The 17,304-nt window shown below is 36.8% G+C and overlaps 1 protein-coding gene across 1 annotated transcript in view; it reads left to right on the forward strand.

The window, feature by feature from the left end:
- Nucleotides 1–258: 258 nt before the first annotated feature.
- Nucleotides 259–17,304, forward strand: part of LOC145769271 (uncharacterized) — a 73,333-nt gene continuing 56,287 nt past the window's right edge. The window contains exons 1-5 of the mRNA XM_082580854.1: nt 259–430; nt 652–793; nt 8,909–9,059; nt 11,234–11,402; nt 12,093–12,233. Of these exons, the coding sequence (XP_082436980.1) occupies nt 286–430; nt 652–793; nt 8,909–9,059; nt 11,234–11,402; nt 12,093–12,233 (748 nt within the window). The 5' untranslated portion in view covers nt 259–285. The remainder of the gene's footprint in view (nt 431–651; nt 794–8,908; nt 9,060–11,233; nt 11,403–12,092; nt 12,234–17,304) is intronic.

Genomic DNA, 17,304 nt, shown 5'->3' on the forward strand with positions numbered 1-17,304 from the left:
AACTTATCACAAGTGATTGGTTCACAGAGTTTTGACACATTTCACAAATAATATTTGTTAATCACACCCAAGAAACAGTGCTTTGTCCTCTGCTATCCAATAGAACACAAGTGTTCAATTTTTATGAAATATAAAATGATATAAGAAAGCGAGAAAAACCTGGTTACTTGGTGTTCTCTTGATTTAAAATTGTGAACGCTTTTTCAATTGTGCAACTTTTTTAAGATTAAACTTGGACAAAGAATGCAGATAGTTGATGACAAGTGGATCGTGTCGTCGGTCAGAATGGAGAAAGATTTTGTAGAATACTCGTCTTTTATTAGGCCCGTGTGTCTGCCGTGTGTTAAAGGAAATTGCGTTAGAAGTTTTCTTTATCAAAGTGGAATTCTTCACGGAAATGAATCGTCAGAAGAACAGTGCCAGAAGGAAAGTAAGCAATTGGTTACACTCTGCAACCAGAATAATCAGAAACAAGACAAAACAGAATTTGTCCAATTCATCCATAGTAAAAACATTTGACTTACTTTGGCTTTAAAGCCCAAGTAGCCGGGTAGAATTTTGCACTATTGAATTATTTACTTTGGTTTTGAACGACGTTTAAATAACATCACAAATACTGTAGATTCAAATCATTGTTATGTAAACGTTTAGGCAAATGGTTACTTCAGGAAGACAAAAGAGAAGAAAGGGATATTCTTGCTGTTATCACTGGCTTTGGCATAACAGACGTAAAAGTCGAAAAAGTTTCGAACAAACTCAAACAAGGATTAATTCGGTTGCGAAACAATGAAAGGTTTGTTATCAACTTAGGTTGCTCTCCATTTCGATTTGATTAGTGTGCATTTGTTTGCTTTGAGTGTCTGAAACAATCTAGTTCTAGAGGAAACGAACTCCTACAGCACGAAAGGCTCATTTTACTACAACTGACGTCAATCTGATTATAAAACCTTAACCCACTGTCTACCGAAAAAAGTATGAAAGTTTTACCATAGGGGTCCATTGGAACCCACATTTCAAAGTACTTGTTTTGACAAAAAAAAAACTGCTCCGATGATGAAGTTGAAGCTCAATAGGAAAGGACATAACAGACTACAAAAATCATAACTTATAAACACTGTAGAAAAACCAAAAATACTCGAAATTTAACATAGAAGTCATATAGTAGCCCATGCACAAACCAAACTGATACGGAATTGGTGTATTCTTGAACAATAGTCAAACTATTTAGAGATTTGGCTAAAAGACGCATATTAGGCCTACATATTAGTTCACAAGAAATATTGTGAGTTTATATATTATCGCATTCATTGCAAATGAATTGCGAATGTTCTTGGCAAACGTTGAGTTTGCAAGTAGTAAAGAATTGTCTGCATTTTTGGGCTTTGTACCTTTAGAAAAGATAGCATCTAGCCTTCTTTGATTTTGGCATTTGATCTTTAACAGCTGTTTCTTTTATTTCGTTGCGGATTTAGATGTCTTATTAATATTGAAGTTGAAGCTGGTAATCTAGCAAGCTCTTTTCCATGTTTGATCTAAAATTTTATTCTCTTTCATGCATGCATGCATGCTTCAATGTTGTGATGCTATTTTCGCTTTGCAATTGATGCCATATCACAAAAGCATTGACAGCAGTGACATCGATCATATTGTAAAATAGATCTATCGGCTATCTTCTCGTCATTCTTCTGGAAGTGTATTTCCTAAAAACTCTGTCAATAGTGTCGACTCCTCTTTTAGTGCTGTTGTAATACAAAATTACTTCGAATGCAGCAGGCTTGGGGTCCATTGGACCCCACAGTACAAGATGCTATTATTTTTTCTATGCTACCAACTTTTGTTTGAGATCAATAAATATTATATTGTCCTAAAGATCAAGCAAAGGTGTGAAAAGTCAAGGTATATCAATATTGCATCTGCTATATGTCCTGAGAAATCAGAGCGAAATTTGTTTTGGGGCCCATTGGACCTCACGGTAGACAGAGGGTTAAAATCCACATTACGACGGCGAAAATAGAGTTGCCATTTTTTTTACATGATTTGGATAGTGCTCTTACATTTTGTTTAACGTTTATAATTGTTTATTGAAAGATACAGCTCACAATTTATACATACAATTTATTGTAAGAGAAGAAAAAAATATCAAATCATATGCAGTCCTATTACGATTGCAATTTCATGACGATAATCTGTCTTGTCACATCTTAATAGGCGATATACATATTATTACATAAGTCTTTAATTTGCAATCTCAGACATTGATTGGTCAAATTAATACTATTCAGAAATAATAACTTCGGTATACTTGCCAATTAGATTCTATAAAAGTACGATACAAAATAAGCTTACATCACAATAACATGCAATTCACAAACATAGAGGAACGTATAAGTACGCTCAGTTTTGAATAATTCTATCTGATTAGCCAGGAGCTGCAAACGATTATTTGGTCTTCTTGTTAGCTGCTCCTAACTGGTTATATTTATAAAAACAAAACACAACTAGTGCTGAAAATTGAATGAGGCTGTTCAGTATTCACCAGGCGTTTACTTAAATAACATGATCCGTTCTACTGGTGCAAATTAAGCTGAACTATCACAAGATGTACAAAATGACAATCTGCTTTTATTCCGACGTTTTGTCAAACAGACACTTATTCAGGGGTACCAGGTAGTGACTATACCTGTCTAGCAGGGCAAAACACAGGACCATGTTGTTGAAATCAACTAAACATGCAGAGTGAACATTCAACTTCCAGACAAAAGAATTATCGCGCGCAAAACTTTGAAACTAGAAAAAATAAATAAAAACGTAAAGATCAATTAACATTCACATCCCTTTTTTCTAGTTTCTAAATGATAACTCAGCTTAACCCTATTATCCCTAGGTTCTGAGTTCCACCGAATCCCCAGGTGGTGCTGATTCAGCACCCAGTTTAAGCGCTTATAACTCTTTTATTACGAGTCTCATCATTACCATCTTTTGACAACAGATAGAAAATTTATCTGGGGATATGAAAATTGTAAAATTGTCATTCAATTGCTTAAAATACTCTTGATTCAAAGCAATACACAAGCAGTACTTTTTTTACCACATTTAAAATAAAGAAACACTGCAATCAAGAAAAAATGTTCGTTTTTTCCCACTCTTTGACGTCATCACGGTTTGCGGTTTCCATTCTCTCGAGAGACTGAAGGCTGACAATGATTTTAAAGGCATACTAAAGGAAAATTTCAAACCGGAATTAAGCATTAAAATAAGTAAACTGAACATTCAAGAATACATTTCAAAAACAATTACCCAAAAAAATTTGTTTTCAATGGCGCTGGCAAGGCCCAAAGTCCAGTGTTTCATTTATTTTCATTTTTTTCAAAATGACCAAAACGTGCAAACACAGCTCAAGAATACGTCATAAAGTCCAGCAATAACAAAAGCCACGTTACCACATCTGATGTTTTGAGCAAACTGTCTGCTGTTTTGATGTTGAAATGTGCTGTTTTGATGTACATACATACATAGCCTACAGTCAAATCGCCCGCAGTAACAATTATTGCGTGATCGGTTGATTGCTAGACTTTATGACGTAGACTTTATGACGTTCTTTACAGTCGCACGCTTCGTTGCTCAGGCCAATCTCGTTTTGAAAGCTCTGACAAAAGCACGCGCACAATGGTGGTCAGACCGCAATGGGGCAAAATTTTATTGAAAATCGTTTTATGGTAGCATGTTAAACACAAAGAACGTGGAAAATCGCCAAGTCAGGTTTTTCCTTTAATACCCCTTTAAGATTTTTTCTGTCTGCGGTTTTTCTTGCCGACGTATTTGTCAGCGCTCAATGTAGCTGTTCATTTTAAAGGATTTCAACGTCCGAAGACATTAGTCTGATTTTGAATAACGCAATAGTAGAATTGCTTTTCTTGAAAAGGTTTCACTGTTGTCTTTCAGGATAGTCAGAAACAATTCAAGCTGTTTCGTCTATAGCCTATGGTTCACACAATTTTGTATTGTTGAGAAGTATCTTGTTCTGTGCGAGTCAAACGAATCTTCACGACACTCTGGACACTTCTTTTTTATAAAAACGTCTTGCAGTTTGTTCCACTCACCAGAATGAAAATATTTGTGTTTGATTTATTCTATGGTGTTGTCAAGTTTTGTTTAACTTAGTAAAAGAAACTGTATTGAGTAGGACCGTTTGTCACAAAGTAGATTGTAATAGCAAAAAACAGTTGAATTTTTTGCAGCATCACAGAAGTTAAAAAAATACACGAATAAACCTCAAATAAGTTTTGAAGTCCATGCCGACTTGCCTAGCACTACCCGGCAAGAAAAATTTGTGCATTTTGCATTGATTCAATGTCTGTAGACATTTTTCTCAGTACTAAAAATACATCGTTTTAGTAGCTGGGTAAATCCTCATAAAAACGGCAACGTCACTGCAACTACATCGATTTCATAGTCCAGCCACAATTATTTATTCAATCAAAAATAAGATCAGAGAATTATTAAATTTTGTGTTGCAATGCAGCACAAGCAGTTTATAATATTGTGCATTTAAAATTTTCTATTGTATGCCTGTTTTATTTTGCATTGCAAGAAATTGCCCAATGACGACTAAATAAAATCCTGCTTGAGACTCGCGGCAGATTGAACATAGCGACTTTGGAAGGAAAATACATTTTGAAGCCAAAGCGAGCTGGGCTTAGCGATCAACATTTTGAAATGCTGTTGTTTCTGAAAGGAAATTGATGTTCTGCTTCTTCGCTCATTTTAGATACCGGTATAAAAGTATTGACACGACCTTCTGCTTATAAGTACGGAGTGTCCTTGGCATGTCGTTTTTTCAATTTTTTATTTTTTTATTTTTGGTAGGCGTACGTTTTGGGCTTGGATTATGGATTTTTAGAAGCATTATAATATGTGGAGAGCTAGCAGAGTGGTCGCTGCTTTGTAGTTAGGCAACAGCTACGAACAAAGTATCGTCTTGCCCTTTATCATGTATTTTTCAACTTGTACTTCATGCAAAGAAGAGTAGTTGTACGTCAGTACACATCCATTTCTTTGAAAAGTAACTGTAACAAGTTACTTTTAACAAAACGGTATCTGTAACTGAAACTAGTTACTTTTTGAGCGAAGTAACTGTAACTCAATCACTTTGAAAGTAACCAGTGCCCACAACTGGAAGTTATGCTTCGCTCTAAAAGCCACTCGGCTGACGTCACCTATGTATACAGTCTATTTTCTAAAGTATAGCGTAGTTGTCTAAATCTTTAGAAAGTTAAAGGCATAAAAGATGTTAGAAATTGTTGCCCACATTCGATAAATGGATTCATAATTATCAAAATAACTTATAAAATGAGACCCTGATTGTGACTTTAAAAAAAAAAATATTTACATGAACATGAAAGACCAGCCACCAAATTAATCCTTTTTAGCTTTGGTTCAACGTCTGCAAATGTCTGTCTGGGCGATGCTTAGGAAAAAGAGGGTAGCTTCATTCCTAAATCCTAATGGATATAGGAGTCAGCCCTCCTCGATTTACAAGAAGGTATCTAATTATGATTTTCTTTGAGTTACGTAACCTAAAGCAGATGATCGATGCAAAAAAATAATAATAACAAGCACGTACACAGCAAAAAGTGATCAATGTTCTGATCTAATACTTCGAAAACCGTACGTTATTAGAGTAAATGCTCGTTTTTTTTTCTAGGTATGGCAGAGCGAACAAATTCGCTCTCATAACGTTGATTCATTGTCTACAAACGCAAACAAAAGAAATTGCGGACTTGGTAGATTGACCGAATCAGCATTTGCGTTGAAACGATGAAACTCTCACCAAACACTTTCATGAAAAATTGAGATCTGTCCAGAAAATGTGGATAGCCTACATTTTGCAAGTGACATTTGAACATTTAGGCGACTGGAGAAAATTCAAGTTTGCAGTGATATGACGTTTTTGAATGAAAGCTCTTTGTATTGTCATCGCCACTTTCCAGTTTTGAAGGTAAAATAGATAAATATGTACAGTTTTGTTGTTAGAAAAGGAATTCATAGATTGCGTTTGAAGATCAAGGAATTGTGAGGTCATAAGTTACAACTGCTATGAATCACACAGCAAACAAAAAGATTTTTTATTTAGCAAATTGACTAAAGATCAGCGTTGCGTTTCTCTTTGCTACTTGTCGGTTTGTTGTCATTAGTCGAATCCAGGGCTCACCACGTGGAGGTTGACAACTTGAGCCCCATTGAAACCAACCAACTATGGAAGGTACCCAGCTCAAGCTGTTTCCTATCTACCTCTTTTAACATCTCTGAGTTAGACGCAGCCATCAAACACCTAAAAACTGGCAAATCACAAGGCCCAGACAAAATCCCACCAGAGCTAATTAAACATATTGGACCATTCGCAAGAGAGTGGCTGCGACAGTTCATGTCATTCTGCCGAAAGAAGTTGCTCCTCCCAAAGATCTGGAGGAAAGCTAACATCATAGCCATTAGAAAGCCCAACAAGCCAGCTGATAACCCTAAAAGTTACAGGCCCATTTCCCTGCTCTGTGTGCCATACAAGTTACTTGAGCGTCTCTTACTGAGCAGACTCGAACCAATCGTTGACCCAAAACTGCCAGAAGAACAAGCTGGATTCCGACGCGGCCGATGCACAACTGACCAGGTTGTCAAGCTTACTGATGACATCGAAAGAGGCTTTGAAGCCCGTGAGAAGGTGGGTGTTATCCTAGTGGATCTTACAGCAGCCTATGACACTGTGTGGCACCGTGGTCTTACTATGAAACTATTACAACACATTCCTGACCGACACATGGTTAAGTTTCTGGTAGAGACCATCTCGAACCGTACCTTCATACTGCATACCAACGAGGGAAAACCCAGCAGACCACGCCGCCTGAAAAATGGCGTCCCCCAAGGGTCAACACTATCGCCACTCCTATTTAATATCTATATAAGTGATCTCCCATGCACTACATCGCAACAGTATGGCTATGCGGATGATCTAGCTCTTCTATATGCTCACAGGAACTGGCATGAGGTGGAAAGAAAACTTGAAACTGACGTGAAACTGGTGGCTGACTATCTGGACAAGTGGAGGCTCAAACTGAATGCGTCGAAAACAACAATCTCTGCTTTCCATCTAAATAATCGGGAATCTCAGCGTCAACTGTCTGTCTCGCTAAAAGGAAGAAGAAGCGTTGCGTTCAAACGATGAAATTAGTAGCAAGTGCTGCACAAACCCGGTTGAAATCTGGAAAAACTGCTGCACAAACCCGGTTGAAATCAAGAAAAAGCTTCCTAACAGACGTTCAGCCACTAACCTCAACAAAAGAAGAAACAAGACTTAAGCAATGGAAACAACAATTCGAAAACGACCCATCATACACTGAAATGAAGATCCCACCATCAGAGTCCCTCCCCCCAGGAGCAAACGCTCCTTGGGCAAAGTGGAAAACATTAAATCGACTCCGAACCGGTGTTGGACGTACTAAGTCTGCAATGGTGGAGTGGGGCTACGACAGTATGTATCTGCTGTATGTATCTGTGGCACCGAGCCCCAAACAGCGGACCACCTTCTTGTTTGCCCTCGGCTTGCCACCCGGTGCAGTAGGTGGGACCTGTCAGTGTACAACTCCGTTGCGGAAGAATGTGTCAATCTGTGGTGTATCAACAAACTTTAGAAGACTCGATAGAAGAAGAAGTAGCAAGTGTTTTGATAAAAAAATTGAAATCTACCAAGAAAATTTACTTCGGTTTTTCACGCCGCTTCTAAACATTTCCTGGGGATGTTACATTTACTGCAGCAATATGATGTTATTGGATGAAAGGTTTGTGTATGAAGTAAAATCCTGCGTCAGCACAAATCTTTGATTGACAACGCTAAAGCAGAAACCACCAACCAGAAAATGAGTCATACATTTTTGCGGTTTTGTTTTCAGACAGTTCTCGGCCAGCGCGACGCTCCATATGAGCAATAAAGAAACACACAGTCTTCTCCGAAAAGAGCAATTTAGCAAAATTTCACCAATTGCATTTCAAAATGCATATGTTTGCATGAAAAGTATAAGACATTGGAGGCCCAAATTTACACACAATAAAATTCGATGATATTTAGGAAAAGTCAAAAAAATCTGGATACATGGAGCCAGTGGTTAAGCCGCGACAGCACATTTGAAGTGCTTGGTGCTGATTCAGCACCACCTGGGCAATATAGGGTTAATTTGCACCAGTATAACGCATCATGTTATTTAAAACAAAAATAGGTTGAAGAAGCACTCAAAATGACTAAAGCAAAGGTAAAGTTGAGCCATACTTGATCCAAGCATCGGGAGATGACAAGATAAGGTTCTCCTTATACTAAGCCTTCGGCACTAACCATAGTAAGGTGGCCAATTCCTTTCTATCGGCTGTTTTTTTTTTGTCAGCAACTATGCCACCCAATTTAATACACCCTGGGTTGTCGAACCAGTAGCCGGGTGTCGAACCAGTCAAAATGACTAATGGCAACAAAATAATTACGATGTATCAGTGACCTTTTTAGCAGGGTAAACTTTTGTAGAGGTAAGCTAAGTTGTTTTTATGTCTGGGAATGATTTGTTGTCATTTTTAGATAGTGTAATTTTTTATTTATCACTGAAGGTTTTGATGTTGGAAAGTGTCCGTATTTCGTGTGGAATTTCTTTCCATATTGTTGGAAAAGTCGTACAATGTTAGAAATTTATAATAATGTTTTTCATTTCTTTGTTTGCTTGGTCCTCGAGATAAATATGCCCTAATCAATGTTAAAGCACAACCATTTTGCACATAGTCCATGCAGACAATATTTTGCAGTGTTAGAATTGTATTTCATTTTAACTTTTAGAATATATCATTTTACAAAAATCTTTGTTTGGTTGATATGATTAAGATGCTTGGCTGATCAAGAAGCGTTGTCGGACAATCGAGTTATTGAAGAAAGCATAAAGTTCACCACAAACATGATTTGTGGAATTGGATCGATCAAGGCAAAGATTGTCGACTCTTGTCACGGTGATAGTGGGGGCCCTCTTCTTAGAGAGGTAAGACTTTTAAAATGAGTTTCAAAGTTTCTGATTTGTTAGTAAGTTTCTGATTTGTTCGTAAAAAACACTTCCTCAATAATCAAGAGCTATAAAAACGACATCCACTACCTGACTATGTTAATTGTTATTACTTTTGTAATATCTGTATTTGTTTTGTTTGTTTTTTTCTTCTGTTCTTCCTTCCTTCTTCTTTTTTGTGTCAATTTGCTACAATATTTAAAAACGCAATACTTTCTTTCGTATAACTATTTGAATGAGAGAGTGCAGACTCGACGACCGCCTATGCCTTCAGGGCTACGGTCTTTCGCACTCTCTCATTGGATGCACACTATCAGTTTCTGTTTTATGTATGTTTCGGCGTTTCGCATCCAAACAAAAATAAAATGACCATCCATCCATACTGTTAGATATATTTTTACATCAATTAAAATATATTTTGTTGAAATACATGGACGGTAAATATTTATTCTGGCTTTCCATCATAATCAAAAGAATACAGAAAAAATTAGGTTTTTATAGTTGTGCTCATAAAAACACTAAAGCTAAAACTACTTCAACTTAAAAGTCAACTAAATTAAAAGTTTATTCCTGCCCAACTATAATCAAACTAGTGCATAATGCTTGATGACCTAATAATTTCCAATTGATCAAATGGATAAAGATCAAAAAGCATTGTTGTAAACTTTATTTTTGTGAAAAGCACATGCTGTTAACTTTCAGACTAAAGCTTTTCTAACTTTAGTATTTGTTATAAATATGTTTTGCATCAATTAGAATATATTTTGTTGTATTAGATTGACGGCAAATATTTATCACAACCTTCCGTCATAATCAGAAGAATACAGGATAAAAAAAATTAAAGTTTTACAAGCGTAAAAAGTAAAACAGAAAATGTGGCTACAACGACTTCAACTTAAAGTCAACTGAACTAAAAGTTTAGTCTTCTTCAAGTGCACAATCAATCACATTGTGACACAATGCTTGACGACCTAACAACTTCCTATCAAATCGATGAAGAGTAAACAGCATTATTGTAAACTTTATTTTTGTGGAAAGCATATGCTGCTTTAACTTTTAGATTGCAGTCTTTGAGACCCACTGAATTGTACCTCTGGCGGCATTCTTGTAAATTGCGATTTGCTCACTGTCATATTTCTTTCTAGGACTTACACGTAAAAAGACATTGGAAAAATTGATGTCGTAATTTATTGGAATATCAAACGTTTAACAGTCAGATAAGTGGTCGCATAGCTCCACATGTGAAATGATAGATGAACATTCTTGAACTGACGAATTGATCATCACTTCCAGCTCATAAAGAAATCAAACTCTGAACAGCAAACGAATTTGTTGATTTCAAAATAAATATACACCACTATTTGCAATTGGCAATAACGTTCACTTTTACATTCTATTCAATATCGGCTGAAACTCTACAATCGTTTTCAATAAACTTTTCACTATAACTTCTAATCCTCATAAGTCATAATACACAAAACTAAACACAGCTCTGATAATAAAAATCAAATCACGCGGCTATTTATAACAGGTGTGCTTGGACCAGAAGCTCTCAGAGACTAAGGTAATATTACATCAAAAGATATCATTGTTCTGGAACAAGTCAGAGAAGTTTCCAGAATGTCATTGTCGCTACCCTTTAGAAGCAGATTTTACAATAATAGATTGCGTAACAAAAGGTTACTATCTGTCAGTATCATCGAAACACTACAACCGAATTAATTAAAATAGTTCACTCATCCTAGAACAAAACTGTAGCCTACCGCGGACTACGCATATTGATTGTAGCACTTACAATCGAAACGTTTCTGTAAGCATCTCTTTACTGAGAGCTTTAACAAGCAATTTCATTTTTATTGAGATCATCAGAAGGTTCTTATTCAAATAGAATTTACACTTGGATCTCCACACTTGTGTGTTAAAAGTTACATTCATCGTAGACTTCAGTCACATAAGTTGTAGTCAGCAGACGAATCCACTGCTCAAATATGAACAGTAGTCATCGTCGATGTCATTTAATTTATGAACGAAAACACATCAACAGAACTTGGCAGTCATCCTTCAAACTACCTACACATGGTATTATACTAAAAACTTTTGAAAACAATAGAACAAAAATAAACTTCAATTAAAATTTGCTTTTAATTATATAGGTTATAACTGGCGCTTTTAAAAGCTGTTGGGTGCAATTGGGGATTACCAGTTGGGGACCAGTGGATTGTGCTTCGTCCTACCTCAAAAATGGGATCAGAAAATATCATCCTGGGTTTTATACAAACGTCCCAGCATTGATTGCCTGGGTAGCAAGGAAAACAAAAAAAGGTGATTATGGTTGACTTCGATTGCATTTATATTTGCTTTGCATTGTCTGAAATACAGCGCGCCTCAATTTATATATGAGTTCGTTCACATCGCTTATCTTGCACAATGTGTGACTTACAACTTGAGTATTTGTTTTTCATAGGTAAGCTTGATACCTTAATATCAGAAGCGAATCAAGGCGCTACCGCCTAGGTCATCAACGAGTTATGACGTACTGTATGGGGAACTTGAATCAAAGGGGGAACTTAGTGACGTGCTTTCTAGACAAAAACAAAAAGCAACATCTAATCTGTTTTGTGCTTTTGCAAACTTTTGTCACTCGCTCTACCACATTATATTAATCTAACTAAAGGCAAAAGCACACAGTACGTTCAAAATCACTTGCAGATTAAAAAACTATAGAAATTTGGTTATACGCATATCAAAAACCGCAAAACAATAATATGAAAGCAATCCTCTGTGGTAAAAATAGCAGTGTTTTGCAAATCATGGGCCTAAGGGAATTGAAATAGGGAGTGGAAGTTATAACTGCAAAGGAATCATAGGATGACTAAGAGCAATGCTAGATCAACAAGTAGCCTAATTGTTCATTTATTTTTACAAATTTTGGTTTGTCAGAGTTTTACTGCTCCCAACAAATTTCTTTATGTATGTCCTGCTGCTCAATAAATTAATATTTCATCATTTTAGAGATTGGCTGTTCTAAAGAATTGTCAAAATTGGAAAGAGGCAGAAAATGCAAGAAATCATGTCGTTCTGAAAGCGATTGCAAAGGATCGCGAAGGAAATGCAGATGTGATAATGTGTGCGGAATGTCTTGCTTCAACCCAGGTAGGGAACAAATTTCTGGCTGAACAATATTGCCGCTATAAATAAGCTAAAAGAAATAGCTAAAAGCTATAAATAATAGCTATAAATAAGCTAAAAGAAATAGAAATCATAATAAGCTAAAGAAATAGTTGCACATTTCTTCTTATTTTATCGAACTTTGTAAATTTTATTGACACTCCAAAAATTGGAACCCGAAAACTAAAATTAGGCAGTTGTTTTCTTTTTCAATCTGTTTTAATATTTTACAATGTGTGATTTTATATAGCTCTGTATGTGCGTTGCTCTCAGCGCTTGACTAAAGCTGCAAGGGCAAGCTTAGCCATATACCAGGCATAGAGCATATAGGGCATAGAGGCGCAGCCGAGTACATTTTCACCTTACATCAGGGGTGTTCAAAGTCCGGCCCGCGATACGTTTTTGTATGGCCTCCGCCTGTTATTTCACAATGTGTTATTTTTGTCCTGCAGACACACAGAAATCATGCCAATTCAACTTGCATTAAAAAAATTAAATAAGACAGCATTTTCTCACAGACAAGAGAAAATTTGAAATCATTCTTGCGTCATAATTGCGAAATCAACATTGTCTCTAAGAGTATAGAAATGAGTTGACTGATATGCGAGCATTTAAACATTCTCTTTCTAACGAATTCGGAATTTTGCCGCCATTGAAAAGGACTTATTGCCATTCACTTCCTTCTGTGTTAACCTTGAGGCTCCACCTCATGTGCAGGTAATTGGGCTTCACTGCGACGTCGAGTGCCGAAGTCGACAGCAACATATCTCCCTTGTGTTTTTTTACAAGCAGATGGATAAAAAAAAATTCAAACATGCGAACGTTTACAAAGAAACCATTGAGCTTATTCCGCTCAACATATTTATGCCTGGTTGCTTGTCCACCAGTAACCTTGAAACAAATTTGACCTGGGTATTGAAATCAAGACGCCAATTTTACCCTTCACATTAATACAACTGCGTTTTAAAAAATTTCTAGATGATTTAATTTATAATGAAAAAGCAGATACTTTATATACTTACTTATCACATTCGATGATAGGCAATAGCCTATATAACTTCTAATGTACAGCAAAATACCTAAACATGCATGTTGCTTTATTGTATGAAAATTATATTACATAACACAATGTTACTACATAACGTCGCTTTGTTCAAGAAAAACAAGATTTTATCAGATATTGGTTGACCCACGGCCTCTTCCGCATTATAAAATTTGGCCCGCCTGGAGAAAAGTTTGGACATCCCTGCCATAAATCTATTTCCTTGCCGAATGCCAAAAAATACTAAGATGTAGGCCTACCACTTAAAAATTTTTTTTCTATGATCCGACAGATTAGGCCATCTTAATCATGCCTTCTAATTCAGAAGGTACTCTAACCACCCCTCATCAGCACGATTGACAACATTCTGTAATCATCGCATCTTGGCGGCAGGGAATGGGACGGAATGGAAGATGGAATGGAATGGAAGACTTGTATAATGGAATGGAAGACAGCCTTCCATCATTCTAAGTTCCATCATTAACTTTCTAGCCTGACACGTTACCAGAGATAAAAAAACTTGTTAAAATAACTTTACTAAAAGTTGCCGTTTGATTTTTTTGAATTAATTTTAATTCGATTTTCGGTTCGTATTGAACCAACGAGACTGTTGTCCAGACGGTTGTTCGAGAACGAGAAGTCGACAACATTCACAGTGAACTAAGCATCCTCATAAGTTGGCTATCATACTTTCACTTCAGTCATTTAAATTCACTAAATCACTCTTGAATCATTCCATTCGTGTGAAAACGTGAACAATCAATCAAAACAGTTTGAGATATAATAACATTATGTGGCAGCAAGCAGAGCGCTTTGAAAACCAAAGCGCTAACTGTGATAATAATCAATCAATCAAGTTTATTTTAGTATAGCTTCACATACCGGCATGACTACGGTACATTTGAACAAACGTCCGAGATAATATTATTTGGCCATATCAAACACATAGCCTAACTTTTATCCATATCGACGCTACACCACCGCAATATAAATAAAACTTAAACGTTACAATAGAAAGTAAGCTTGCGCCGCTACAAACTCCAAACACACAGTGGACAGAAATCATTGTGAAAACACAACACAAAAACGCAGCTGATCTAAGCTTTACCAGCCCGCAAAAACATTTTGACGATACTCTTGGAAGCGTCGGAAAAAACAAACAAACATCTAAATGACATGCCACTGAAGGCCTGATGTTTCACATGAATCATAGACTCCTTAACTCGACCTGTTATCAGACGTGGTCAAATGGCCGCGCCCTTCACTAGTTTTAAAATTTTATATAGAAGGAATTTTCCTAAAACGCTGATATTTCTTGACTTTTACTTTTTAGCATTTGAGCAATGAGCATCGTTTAAACCTAATTTGGTTATTTTTGGAACATTATGTGGTTCACAATAAGCATTTTGTCACAGGTCGTTCAGAAATTTTGTCTAAATTCCAAAATTTTGGCAATCGGTCTCGAAATGACTCATCGCTTCTGCCAGTAGCGGCGCCACGGGGTGGACTGGGGTGGACATGTCTACCCCACTCCTATTTAGGGTCAATTTTGTAATTCGTCAAGATCCGATGAGAAAACTTGGGGGGTGTATGCAGAGAGTTAGGAGGGCCTTATGATTGCGTCATAAATTAATTTCAACTTCTTACGTATGAATTACTTTTGCAGTATTGACATACAAAGAAATAAAGAATCTTCATTGTTATCGCGCTGTTGTATTGATTGATTGTAGTCTAATTTTACCATTTTGAGGTGATGGCTTTTATCACAGCTGAGACACAAGCTTTGAAAGACCTAATGGCAAAGGTTTTGATAGGGCCACCAACATGTCAGGCAAGAATGAAGGTGCACAGCAACACCTAGTTGCAGCGGGTGCCAAACTGTCGGTATATTTTCATTGTTTTGCACACCGATTAAATCTTGTGTTTGGGCACAACGTTAAAAACGTAGCGACAGTCAAAACAATTTTTGAAACGATTAGTAACATGTACCACTTTATGGACTGTTCTCCCAAGAGACATTTTTTGTATAAAGAGCACTTGAAAAAGAAGGGAATCACGTCTGGAAAAACTGCATTGCACTCGTTATCTGATATAGACTAGCCTACTATAGATGGTCTGCACGTTCAGATGATCTGGATGTTGTTATTAATGTAGTCTATATCCACTATCCAGCACTGCTGTCAATGTTCCAACAAATGTCAAACGAAAGTAATGGTGTAGCTACTGGTTTGTTCTTCCGCATCAAGCAAACTGAATTTGTTACTGCTAGTCTTATTCCTCATAAATGCTTTTCGTTAAGCAAACTGGCTTCAGATTATTTAAAAAGTGAAGAAATAGATCTCGCCACTGGGGTTGCTGCTATCAACGACTTGACAAGAGCATTTGACTCACTGCGTTCAGAGGAAGATTTTAACAAATTGGTTTTCAACTCATCGCTGTTTGCGGATAGAAATTAAATTACCAGTGAAACCACCACGCCGGCTAAGCGATGCCGCTACCCACCAAGCCATTTCCGAGATGGTCAGATATTATTGATAGGTTGCAACAGTCTTTTCGTGGAGTGAATCTGAATCCATTACAGAAAAGTTAAGAGATTTTTCTTTATCCTTTGACAGAATGCTAAATGAACTTAAAAAGTACTCACTCGGATCAAGCATGAAAATTAATGTCAAATGCAGCTGCATTTTATTTCATGCACATGTCTCCATCAAATTTGCCTAAAGTTGAATATTTAGTCAAATTCTATAATTTCGATGAAAATCAGGTTGGGCAGCAATAGGATCTTCTTTTTTTGAGGTCAGCTAATTGTCACAAGTGGAAACTAGAATTTGAAAAGCACCAAAGTGGATTGACCAAGACCGCGTGGTTGTATTTGCCTTCACTTTTGAAATTGTGTGGACAAAACAATCTTAAATCATTTGTACAGCGATTTGTTTCAAATTATTGCTAATGTTGCTACTTTGCCCATGACTGTGGCATCTTGTGAACATATCCACAGCAAAGTTAAGACAATAAACAATTATCTGCCATGTCATCACAAAGATTTGAACATCTGGTACAGGTCAGCAGTGAGCGAGACATTGCCGATAACACTGGTCCTCAAAAATTGGTGAAAGCTTTTAAACTGACCTGCGAGCGCAAAATAAAACTTTAGTGTAGTGATTCTTAACCTATGACTATGGGTATTATTGGGTAGTAGCCAGGTTTTTTTAAATTCTGTTAAAGGGGCCTCCCAATAAATTTGATGAGGCCGCCTATCATTGCAGCAGCTCCATGACATAAAATAACGACAAGCTTGCTAACATCAAGATCGTAGTCGGCAATTCTATGGACCGGAGAGGAAATGTATGGGATCGTTTGGTCCCATTCTATTCTTTTGTTTATAATTTAGAGTGCGCTCAATGGAAAACGAGCTTTTTCCCCCTTTCAATTTCCTGTGTTTATTTTTCAATAAATTTCACAACCGAGCTGCAGTGAATCACATCGCAGTCGGTAATCTTAGTGACCATATTTTACGGTAGTATATTACCTCGAAATATTTTTGTCCACCTCACTCATTTTTGGCTGGCGCCGCCCCTGGCTTCTGCTATTGTATACACAGTAGCCGCAGTCAACCGCGAGTCAAGTCATCAATTACAGATTAAAACTAAAAACGAAACGCAATGGAACTCATAGTACAGTTTATCGTTTTATCTAAATTCAGGCAGTTTTTGTTGCGTCATTGCACAATCTCGACAAGTGAAGTTGACCAGTGTTTACGAAGAAGATTCGACGTGTTCAAAACATGAAAAGCAAACTTTGGCAACTAGGAATGATCCGTTACTTTAGTTTAGTATTTACACTTTGCTACTTCTGAAAAGAAAGACAGGGCTAATCACAACCGAATCATCAACCACAGCCATCCACAAAGCGTTGTACCATTATGTGTAGATGACATCAGAGGAACAGGTTATTCCATCATCATCATCATTACGTTCCTTCCTCGTATTGAGGGTTGGATACAATGCGCCATTT

The sequence above is a fragment of the Aplidium turbinatum genome, chromosome 4, assembly GCF_918807975.1.
Source record: "Aplidium turbinatum chromosome 4, kaAplTurb1.1, whole genome shotgun sequence".
NCBI classification, from domain to species: domain Eukaryota; kingdom Metazoa; phylum Chordata; class Ascidiacea; order Aplousobranchia; family Polyclinidae; genus Aplidium; species Aplidium turbinatum.